This window comes from Meles meles, chromosome 6 (assembly GCF_922984935.1).
Source record: "Meles meles chromosome 6, mMelMel3.1 paternal haplotype, whole genome shotgun sequence".
Taxonomy (NCBI): Eukaryota; Metazoa; Chordata; class Mammalia; order Carnivora; family Mustelidae; genus Meles; species Meles meles.
In genome coordinates, this window is record NC_060071.1 from 86,459,964 (window position 1) to 86,472,170 (window position 12,207).

At 38.8% G+C, this 12,207-nt stretch overlaps 1 protein-coding gene across 3 annotated transcripts in view; it reads left to right on the plus strand.

Moving 5' to 3' along the window:
- AKAP6 (A-kinase anchoring protein 6) overlaps positions 1-12,207 on the plus strand; it is a 564,294-nt gene that overhangs the window by 444,892 nt on the left and 107,195 nt on the right. For all 3 annotated transcript variants that reach the window (XR_006818743.1, XM_046008964.1, XM_046008965.1), the window contains one exon: positions 7,669-7,789. Coding sequence is in view for 2 of the 3 variants with exons in the window: in XM_046008964.1 (XP_045864920.1) it covers positions 7,669-7,789 (121 nt within the window). In the remaining variant the exon portion in view is untranslated. The remainder of the gene's footprint in view (positions 1-7,668; positions 7,790-12,207) is intronic.

Genomic DNA, 12,207 nt, shown 5'->3' on the forward strand with positions numbered 1-12,207 from the left:
TTTTGCTCCATCTTTTGTACTCTGATGTTATTAAATACTCAGATCACAATACAGCATGCAGGCAAAAAGACCAAGAAGTGCATGGCTACCTTCTGGGTGACTGATATTCTGGGTATTACGCAATTATAAGAATAGGTCTTTCTGGGCTAAAAAAAAAAAAAAATTCACCGGTAGAAATGTACTCATTGGAGTCATGATATTATACCCTTTTAATGTGCAAATACATTAAACTAATTTTAGACCTGGACAGTCTTCCACTTCAGTGATCTAATGCCATCCGTGCCAGGATCCAGCAAAGGGCAAACCAGAGAGGCAGAAGCATACTTTCTGGGGAACTATTACTTCCATGTTAAAAATAAGTCAACTAAGAAAGATACATATTTGTATCTCCCTTCCATGTTAATTTTTGTACTGCTTTGGAGAGTTGATGAGGCCCACTGAAGAGGCAGAGAGATGCTAGCAGGGACAATTAGAGGGCACCAAAGACAGAGTTAATCTACCTCGTTGTAATGGGCAGAGCTTAACTCTTCTTGTTAAAATTTATTCCTTTATTCATTCCCCCCATCTTCTTCACAAAGGATTTGAGTCAACTTACAAAAATATTTACAATAAAATAAGATAAATATTTGACTGAAATAAGTTAAGCAAAAGTAAAATGTGTGTAAGAAAACGAACAAATGCATATTCTCTGCATGTCCTCAAGAAGGGTTGTAATTTGGCTTTCAATTTTCCATACTAAAGAAAAGAAAAAAAAGTCTCATCTATCATAAAATTCATGGTGTCCTAAGATTAAAAATTATATATATCGAGGGAAGCACAGCTTCTTATGCCACTGAGACCTGAAGAGTTTCTCTGGTAGTTCTTTAAGAAGACAGGCTTCTGTGATACTACATCCGTATAAGAAAAATTAAATTCCCAGGGCAATTTGTAAATGTAGGTTGAAGAAATGATGTCAAAGCATAATTCAGTAAAAGCAGTTCTACAAGTAACTAAAACCCTGTAGTCTGAGCATAACACTTTCTGGGCAGGTCGGCCTCAGTGATGGAGATCATTCTAGGTGGGCCTTCCATGTTAATTCTGCTCCCAGCCTATTGTTAGAGATTAAGTGGCAGAGAGTAATTTCCAGATTCTTTACTTCTTCCCCGAACCCTAGGAGTAAACACTCTTTATTGCCTACTAAATCTTTGAGAACTAGTGAGGCCTAGGATGGAGTAGTCCTTTGACGAAAGGGTAAGCTGCCCAGTTCACCCCACTGTGCCAAAAGCATGTGTAGATCTAGTCCCCTCTAACACACAGAGGATAACATGGGAAGATTTATTCTTCTCTTCTCTTTAAATGACATCATCTCTTGCTTTGTAGTGTCCCTCCATTTGTGTCTGAATCACTACCAATTCTAAATTCTTCAGATGTTTCCAGCTCTTTGGCTAGAACTTAGTCCAGTGTATTTATCTGGGAATTTAGATAAGGGTCTGACTTCCTGACGGCCTCACAGAAGCCTCCAAATACATCCAGAAGTCTACAGTGATATTTCTAATTGATATTTTCTAACCTTGGAGGTTAGAATTTTGTTCTGCCCATGGCTTTTGTCACAGTAACCACTATTTATGGACAGGCCACTCGTGAGTCCATGAGAAAGTGGGGCCAGTCATTAACAAATTTGTAGGGTTGATTTTCTTTTTCTCAGGCATTTTCACATGTATGTGGGCATATATGAGAGTTGAGAAAATTACTGCGGGAAAGAACTCCATATTCCTTTTTATTTATTAATGGCAAAGGCAGGCTGCTTTTCTCTTGAGGAAGTTGCTCATGAATTTTCATTCAAAATAGTAAATTAGTGTCCACACTTTAATATGTTTAGAGTGGAAAGGGAGTCTACATGCAACTGTGCATATCAGATTCCATGTCTAGAAAGCTAAATCTTATTCTTTAATGATATTATGAGTGGGGCAGGTGCCCCTGTACCATCTCCCTTCTGTGCTTACATGCCACATGAAGTAAAGGGTGACAGGAAATTTGGATCTGTGATTAGTATTTTACTTCAGTAAAATTCTTAAACCATATTTGTACAAGATTTTGTTACCACTCCCTTTAGTGTCTTTTTTGAAAAACAGAGGCAAACTTCCTTGAGCAAATAATGTTAACAGTGAACACTTAGTGAATATTTGGGGAAAGGATCAATATGCTAAAGAAGCTAGGAAAATTGGATCCTTTAATAGAAGTCCCACTATAGAGAAGCTGGTATTTCAGGAATCAGTCCTGTGTTTTTGGATGTGTTGGTGTGAAATGAATCATTAAGCATATGAAAGATGGAGTCTTAAATTTAGCTCCCAAATATATATGACTCAGAGTTAGTAGAAAAACTGCCAGGATTTTTTAGTGTTATCTTTTCTTCAAACAATAATTGCTCTATTTTGATGATTTCTTCATTTGGTTGTCTGTTTTAATCAAAATTCCTCTGTGGGCCAAGCTGAAACCTCATATATTCACACACACCTTCCATTGATTTCACTTGGGTGAAACTTTATCTTTTAAGCAAAGTTTAAGTTGAAATGTTGAGTTAATGATGCTCACTTTAAATACCAAAGGCTGAATGCATTTATGTATTCAAACACTTAGCTAGTCAAACATAACTCCCATCAGGGTTTAGAGGAAGGATTATTTCTTAAACTATGCTAGCCTTACAAATAATGTATTGCTATCCAATCTGCAGAAAAATGATACTGAATAAGCTTGTTAGTATTTTATTTCTGTGGTAAAAAGCCCTGGAATCTTTTTGTAACCTTGAAAAAGCAGAGTAAAATGGCAGACAGGATATTGGGAATTTTTTTGGCCAATTACCCAGACTAGTTAACACAAACTTAGAAATAAACATTAAAGAAAAATTTGCACATTTATTTCTCCATAGTCTTGTCTCCATCTCTGTTAAATTCTCTGTGAGTTAAACATGTTCATAATTCTGCACTTATCTAATGAAAACGGACTTTGAGTTAGAAGGCTGTTTCTCCTCATCACATGCATAAGCTTTCAGCCTCCTAAAACGGGAATATTATACCTACAACAGAGTGTCCAACTCTTTTATTGTGAACCCATTTCAGATCGAGTGTACAGCAATTTAAAGAAATATCCAAAAGAATACCATTTTGGTGATGTGTTTGCTTTATAACACTTTCCTAGAGTATTTATGAGTTTGCTTTGTAACATTCTCATAGAGAATATAACAGATTCATAGGCTACTGAAAAGTTATGCTTTGAGATCTTTTAACAGGGAATAGATGACATATTTGAGTGGAGGAATTAACACAAACCAAAAAAAGACAGAAAATTTTATGAGGAAAACCCCTCCAAGAGTAGTTCCCATGTTTACATCCCTTATAAGATTGTGAGCCACCTGCCACAATTTCAGCTGCTTCTCTCTCTCTTCTAAAAAGAGAGACTAGGACCTTGTTACCAAGAATTCAAGAAAAGAACCTCGTTCTGAATTCAACTGATAGAATCAGCATGTTCTTCAAAGGGATATAAAACTGTTAACTAGTTCTGTGCTACCCTTGATAAATTCACTCATCCCTGATCCTCTCTGTTTTCCTGTATAGTACCTGGCACTTTGCCTAGAAGACACCGTCTTTCACAAAATTACTTGAAAAACACTTCACACACCTTTGCAGGTAACATAAACATAAGAAAGTAAGCTACTTTCTTACCTAAGAATTTTCCTGAAATAATGAGCACATTTAATTGCATTCATTTCAGAAGCTTTTGAAGAATCAAGAAAGAAATTCTAGTAATTTGTTTGTGATTTGCTGCGAAGTTACATATTTGATTTCACCAAATTTGGAAAGTTCTGAGGTCTTTTCTAAGCTGAGAATTAACACACGGCCAAGAATTTGAAATTAGGCACAAATGCTTAAAAGAAATGTTTTTGTCTTCAGTATTAGGACCTTACGAGAATTGTTGTTTGGAAAACACTACTGTCGATTCTATACTAATGAAGCAAAATATGAAACCAAAGCATTTACTGTAGCTAACAAACTCAAGCCTACATATTCTCAGCTAAAATGAAAATAGACTAGACTGAAGAAAGGGGAAGTATCTGTGTTAGGTTCATTTGCCTCTTGTGGGTCTTCTGTGTAGACTCCCTGAGAAGAAAGGTGAGGTATATTTAACTAGAAGAAATGGGTTTTTGTTCCAAGCCCCTTGCTAAAGGGAATCATAAAGCTTCGTAGATAGAAAGGTATGGTAAAGAGCCAGTGAAAAGATGTCATGGTTCTGAGTATTTTACCATGTAATGTATGTTCGGTTTATTTCAGTCTTCTTTACTTTTCAGTGTAGAAAAGGGGAAGATGTAGGAGGAATGGGGGGGAGCTAACCTCAATTGAGAAGCTACTGCACATAATCTGTAAGTAAGAAATGCACCATTATCATGGACTTGAAGGCAAAACCTCACCTTCAGAAGGAGGGACCAGGCCTGTCTGTGGCACTGGTTGTGTTGGTATTGGCATCGGGGGAGGAGATCCTATCGTCTCTGCCACATGCTGCCCTTCTGAAGTCACTCTTGCCCAACTAAAGGTTTGTGGCTTCAGTATCTACCTTCACTCATCATTGTTCACCAGGTGCTATGCTGAGCACTAGAGATGGAAGATCAATTCATCTCTTACCCTTGAATTGTTTGGTCCTAATCAAAATTTCTTCATGCACATATGGAAGAGAAAACAGGCCCCTTTATTTTCCTTGCTGATTGAGAGTTTTTATAATACATCCTAAGCACATAATTTCTTGGTAAACAAGGGAAAAGTTTGCTTCAAGATCAGAGGCCCAGCTCCTTAACACAATGCTTATAGCCTCCCCTAATAAATTAACATCATCTGGGGAGCTACCTCTTGGGGTAAATGCTGTTTTTCAGATTTATTTCTCTTCCTTCTTTTTTTCTCAGATGTCACCTGAGTTTACATGACTTTGTGATTCTGAGGTGTGGTGAGTTTCCCTGGGCTCACCAAGGCCCTTGGGTAGGGGCTATCTGGGTTCATTTGAATGGATCTTGCCCTAGGTATTCCAAAGTTGATCCCCACAGAGGCCTGTGGCTGTGTTGTTATCTCTTGGCTTGGTCAGGAGGTATTTCCGCTGACTAAGCCTCATCTCAACCCCCACTCACCCCACCAACTCTCTGAGGTCTGGCTTCAGAGGCCCCCCTGCCTCTCTTTGGGGTCAGTGTGCTTTTGTTGCCATGGCAGCACCTCACTGGGTGAACTCCTAGAAACCTCTTGGTGGGGGGAGGGTCAGGTGGGGAGTGAGAGAACAGTGTCCTCATTGAGAGGATAAAAGAACAGGTAGCAAAGGGAGTCCTGACCAAAGTTCTCTCTGATTGTAGTGTTCCCACTCCAGGTGATGGTGAAGTCTCTTCCCAGCCTTCCAAGCAGGAAATGGAACTGACATCCTGGTGCTTTTGACTTTCCTTTCATCCTGTCTCACATACCTCCCCTCCAGGTCTTAGTCCAAGATAGGGAAGGATCCACATCTTAGCAGGAACCTCTCTTGCCTTTATTTCTGTCTTATTTAAATCCACTGATATGGAAAGGGTGAGCTTTTCCCTTTATTTCTCCTTTGCTATTTTTACTATTCCCCAGAATCATACTTCCTTAATTTGGGGGGTGACATTTCCCTTTTTTCCTTTTTAAAAAAGTTTTATTTATTTATTTGACAGAGATAGGGACAGCCAGAGACTACAAGCAGGAGGAATGGCAGAGGGAGAGGAGAAACAGGCTCCCCACTGAGCATGGGCACAACATGGGGGTCCATGCCAGGACCCTGGGATCATGACCAGAGCCACAGGCAGACGTTTAACTGACTCAGTCACCCAGGTGCACACCCACCCACCCCCGACTTTCTCCTGTCTTTATGGCTAAAATCAGGAGGGTGCAAGGAGAGAGAAATGATGACTGTAATTCACGTGGTATTTCTAAATGATTGTCCCTGTCCTATGAGCAAATGCTTGTTAGCCATTCCTTATTAGTTGCTCAGAGTTAATAAACAAAGCTTGGCGGTTTGTCCCTGTTACAGTGGTTTTGTTTATTTTTTAGTATTTTGAAATGGAATACTAGTTCAGATTTCTCGTGTTTGCTGGAATTCCTTGCTATTCAAAGTGAGGCCTGAATGCAGATTCTCAGGCCTTACCCTAAAATTACTGAATTGGGACCTGCATTTCAACAAAATCCTCATCTCTGTCACGTGCACATTAAATCTGAGAAACCCTGCTCTAGGCCACCAGAGCCTTGCTGAAGCTTTTGGTCACATCACCAGTGCCCAACATCAGCCTTCAGTTAAATGTCAGTTCTACATGTCAGCCAATGACGATCCTTGCCCTGGATGCTTATGGTCTTCATCAGTAATCTTTGTAATTATGGTAAGATAATTAAAATAAAACAAGCTTTTCTAGATCTAGTCTCCTCAGTCACAAGACACACCTTCAGTTTTCTTTGACAGATCGATTAAGATTAAATTGTAAATTATGAAAAGTGGATGTTCATTTTTGTGGGAAGCAGCCATTTAATGTATAGAGACAGGAACAAGGTATTAATAAGATACTCACTTGATAAATCCAGATTCGTACTTGAGCCTGCTGCTTTGCTGGCCCTGATAGGGTTTTGCTCTGTTACAGTTTGACAAGGATGTGGTTTCTTTTAGGGAGATGATTTTGGGGGGAAGGACAAAGTCATAGTTTTTCTCCTGTACTTTCATTTCTGATCACAGTGTTTTAGAAGAATCTGGGCTTTACTTATTCACCAGGCTTTCAATAGAGAATCACATTAATCCTTTTAAGCTCCTTATTCTAATGATTTATTTTGTTGAAAACCATAGTGATCCTCCTTTGAATTTTAATGATTGCTGGCTATTCAAAGATTCATTGTTTTGACTTCCTGTCCTTACCTTTGTTTCCTACACGTCTGTGGGGAACACCTGTCTAATACTGGATCTGCCCCTGGTTCTCACCGGCTTACCAGAGTCACTCAAGCCTATCTCTGAGTGTTAAGCTGAAATGCTGGCTACTCATCCATGACAATAAATGTAGGATATATGTTTGCAGAGATAGGCAGATAGACAGCAGAGGGACAAATAAATGATTGAGTCATTTCCTAGGGAAAATGATATTTCAGATCAGATAATAAATTGTGATCATTGTAGAGAAATTAGTTGAATTAGTATTCTTAATCATAAATGTATTTCGGATGTGACATCTATAAAAATCTAGTGGGCAAGAAAGAGGTTTGAATTTTGAGGGTGCTATTCTGACCCAAAATTCTGGACCCTGTTCCTTTCACAAGACCCTGACCCTTCATCTCTCAGTCTGTTAAATATGGCAGCGCTCTCTTTCAAGGACATAGTAGTAGTCATTTTGTTCAAGTGCTATAAATCCTCAAAAAAATAGCGAATGGAGTCTTGATACATCTCAGGTATGAGCCCTGGAATAACATGTTATGTTTTCAAAATCTAAGAAATGCTATGTCAGAAGCTTGAGTTTCTATTTTGCCCACCGCATAACCACACCAAGAATTTTTCCCTTCTCTTCACAGGTATCACCTAGGAACATCATGGGTTTTCAAGAATATATTATTCTAATATGAGATTTTAACAACTACACTGTATTAATGCATAATACATTTTGTGCCTTATCTTCAGGCTTCTGGACTTTGATTCGGAATATCAGGAGCTCTGGGATTGGCTGATTGACATGGAGTCCCTCGTGATGGACAGCCACGACCTGATGATGTCAGAGGAGCAGCAGCAGCATCTTTACAAGGTTAGAGCTACCCTTCTTGCCTTTACCTTGCTGTGGAAGATCTGATTAGCCTGACAAGTCTCTCTCTCTCTCAGGATATCTTTGCGTTCATTGTATGTATCATGGTGTCTATTAGAATTCCCTTCCCTGTCCCCAAACTCATTTCCATCCCTTGTGTGCTGACAGGCTGCACCGACATCATAATTGCAAGAAAGTTCCCTTTATCACATTCTATTTGGTGTAATTCTATAGAAGGACAAAGATTTATCTCCAAGATGAATAGCAATAAATGAAACCGCATTAATAAATAGACTGAAACAAAATGAAGGATAAAGGGACTGGTAACATTTAACAAAATGTGTTTTCATTGGAGCACTCAGGTGGATTCTATCCACCCCTCAGATCTTTCCAGAGAAAAAAAGAAATTTGCCTCCAGTTTGACTTGCTACTTCCAGGGTACAGGGATCGTTCAATTTAATGTTTATTAGTGATACACAGAGCGGACATTGTCATATCAACTCAATACATTTGCATGTGATTTAAGAAAACTGGCTTGGAACTTATATATTGATTGCAGGCAATCCATCTAATAACTATCTATATTGTTTTTCCGTGTCTGCTAATTCACCCTTAGCTTAATATGTTTTACCAATTCTACTTAAATAGTCTTAGAAGTTCTTACAAAACAGCTATGTGATTTTGACTGAAAAAAATGGTTGCAAGATTCACAGCGTCTGCAAAAGCTGTCGGGGAGGGTAGAGGGACTTTCCACGGAAATATCAGATTGCAGTAAATCTTCCTCATTTAGGCAATTTTTATTGGAGTAATTCTGACAGTTGTCATCCTTGAATTGCTTTGAGCATATGGCATATTTCAAAGAGCAGATTGTGAATCATAAAAAATAAAATTAATAACTAACCACAGAATCAGCAACAGTATAATGACAAGAAACAACTACCCTCTAGCTTTTAAAAATTTCTTGTAGAATAAGAAGTACATTCAAGGTCAAATAAAAGTTGTCTCCTTTCTTCCTCATTTTTTATCATTTTAAGTTACTTTTCCTAAATATGTTATTTTAACTTTTACCTTCTCTAAAGAGAGAACTTCATTTATACTTTTCAAGGGTTGGGTTGACTTTAATTAGTGTCCCCTGAGAATTATCTTGGTTAAGAGAAGATATAAGCTCCCCAAAGAGTCAGCGAATGGTGATATTTTATTCCTGAAAGAATTCTATCCAACATTAATCGAGTTTGTTGACTACTAGCTATTTCCTGTATGGGTAGCCATCCACATTAACAACAAAACTATCCAGTATATCTTCTAGCATAACATGTCTGGAATAACAGTCTTCAGCTAATGTAAACAAAGCAAGGTGAGTTCACATTTTGTGTCAGGATCAAGAATTATGTATGAAAATGCCTATTAATCTTATCAATTTATTTATAGAAAAATATTAGTTTCATTCCTTAATAAGCATTCAAAATTGAACCAAACAGGAAAAAATAATATAAAAGTTAACTAACCATAAACCATTATCTCAGATGTTATTGCACTCATGATGCCAAATAAGATTTCTTTTCTTCTTGATGCATTTTGCATATAAACCACAATTTTTTTTAAGTAGCAGTGCTATTCTTTGTCAAAATCACATTCATATAATTTACATCACAATTAATAGGAAATCAGTGTTTTTTTTCTTGTGGTTTCCTTATAAGTGCTCTGCCTGAGAATTCCCATTCTGGTACATTGAAGTCCATTATTCCACCCACTCATACTCTTGGATTATAGCATTTTCACAAACATTTTCCATACTGGGCTTCTTTATTTGTGACTCACGTCCTGTCATCATCTTTCTGCTCTGAAGTGTTAACGCAGCTAAGTTCATGAGACTGGCCCTAACTTTGCATTTGGCTTATAAGCAAAATTAAAGATTGAGCTATACACCAAGGGCAAATGCTACAGGTCTGTAGAGTCTTCCTTTACACAAGCCCCCACATTATTCCTGAGGTTTCAGAACCTCCAAGCAATCTGAGGATATTGAGTAAGGAGTCATTGAGAACTTAGTGTGGCTCCCGAATTAGAAAAATTGATGGAGGAAAATTAATTTCAGGTCTTCGCCTAGAATCCTCAGAGATTCTCAGGTTAGGTCAACATTTTCCATGTCCCATTCCTCTGTTCCAATGTGTCTTTTCAGAAGTCAACTGAACTGATGACCTGGGGGAGGAGGATTTTGAGCCTATGGATTACAGAGACCCCAGAGTAATAGCGCTTCTCAGTTGGTCCCCAGGTCTTCCTCTGCTTTCAATACCATTTGAGACTTTAATCTTTAAATTTGTTGTCCTTGAAAGATACCAGTGCTCTGTCAGCATTTTTCATCAAGGGCACCACTGACATTTGGGACGAAACCATTTTTTTTCTGGTCAGTGGGACTCCCCCTTCCCCTGTGGGGCATTTACTATTCACATTCCCTAGTCTTCAAGACCATTCAGCAGGATGCCCAACCCACATCATGGCACTCCAGTCCAGCTCAACCTACGTACATCATCTTCCTTTCTTAAAATGCTTCTATAACACTAAGAAAAATGCTTTGCTCTTGGATTTTATACATTGTTAAGCAAAACACCTTACATAGCTGATACTGAATTAACAGTTGAGTTCAAAAGTCAAGGATGACTGCTCACTTCATTTGGCAGCACATATACCAAAAAATTAAGGGTGAGAATGAAGTTCATGATTGCTGATATTATCATAAAGAATGAAGGTGAAACCTTTCAGAGAGACCTTCACCTGAGTGATGGTAAAATCCCAGGGGCCACAGACCAAGCATGATTCTTGTTACGGTAGATTTCAAAATCTTTTCTCTCCTCTCCTTGGGGGGCTCTCTGTATTTCATCCCTGGGCTCCTTTCCTGGAGTAGATAGTCATGCCCAGATTCTGACTCATGACATGTGCTACACAGACTTAGGTTGATTCCCTGAAGTCCACATTTGGAAATGTTGGTTTAGAGAAAGCCTACTAAGATGGTAGTCAACAAGAGTGAAGAGTTTTTTAGCCTTTCCCACATCAGGCACTACTTGCCTGACTTTCCCTATTTATTTTATACTCTAGTCTCTGCCAGAAAATCGTCTGTCCTTAACCCTAGATATGTAACTCCAGATAAATACCTTCTACTATTCATTCAGCAGATCTCCTGGGCTGGGCACCTGTTGTGATATGTTGGTTACCCCAAGCCAGCAAAATACCATAGGGACTTCTTAAAGGAAAAGAATTAGATTTAACAGGCAAAGAATACATTGACACCACCTGACATAATTTAGAATCTTAGCATTACGAAGGACAACAAAGTAGAATTTTCTGTTTAAACTATTTCTTGTTATTTTCTGTTCATTAGAAATTTAAGACCATTTTCTTTCTAATTAACTTTCAACAGCAGGGTCTTAAGAGCAACGTGATTCTTATTTAAAAATGACCACTCCCTCAAAAATATTTTCTTCCTTGTTTTGAGACAGTGAGCCATCCTGCCAGTGTCTTTCCTTCTCCCGTCTTTGTCTGGCCCACTTGCCCAACCTCTGAGCGGGGACCTTCTATAGCTCTTTTCTAATAAACACTGGCAGTATTGTCAGCCTAGAAAACACAAAAGTAGTTCTTTCTTATTTTTTCTTCCTCAATCTGAGAATCACCTCCAAGGAGAATTTGCTTCCACTCTCTCACTTTCTTTTTCTTCATTCCTCCTACCTTCCTAAGTAGGACAATTTAATTTGTCAAAAGTAACCACTGTGATTTTGAAAGTTCAGCTCCTATTTGGACTGGAGTTACGAAGCCGGAATTCATAATCACGGGGAGCTGTCACTCTGCAGGTCTGCATGTGCATTAACTATTAATGGAGAAATATTTAAAACCCACTTGCAAAGGAAAAACTCCATTTTTTTTCATTTCTACAGATCAAAGGTGGCATTATTCTTGGGCTCAGGGAAGCTCAAGACATCTCCTCCCCCATCCTGTGAATTTTATAAACTGAGTGACCTAGAAGCATCATCGAGATCCGAGAGGCTGGAGCTCAGGCTGCTGCTCGTTGCTGTCTTGCCCTTGGTGGCAGACACAGCTGACTCGGGAGTGCTGTGAGGCTGTGCCCGGTCAGGGGCTCCTTCCCTTGCCACAGAGCACTGCCCATTCTCTACTACCTACAAAGCCCAGATAACAGAGCCCTTAGTGAGCCTGGATTGGTATGGGCTTCCAGAGTCCAAGGGTTAATTTCAAGGGCCACATTCAAAAGTTGCAGTCTGGCAATTATTGTTATACTTGAACAAGAGCTGTTTTCAGAGAGTAGGAAGCTCACGAAAGCATCTCATTTATAGATTTGTTCCTTGAGAGGATGGCTTAGCCTCTCCTCATCAACAAAGTATTAGCTTATATGATTTCTAAGGGACTAAATATAATGC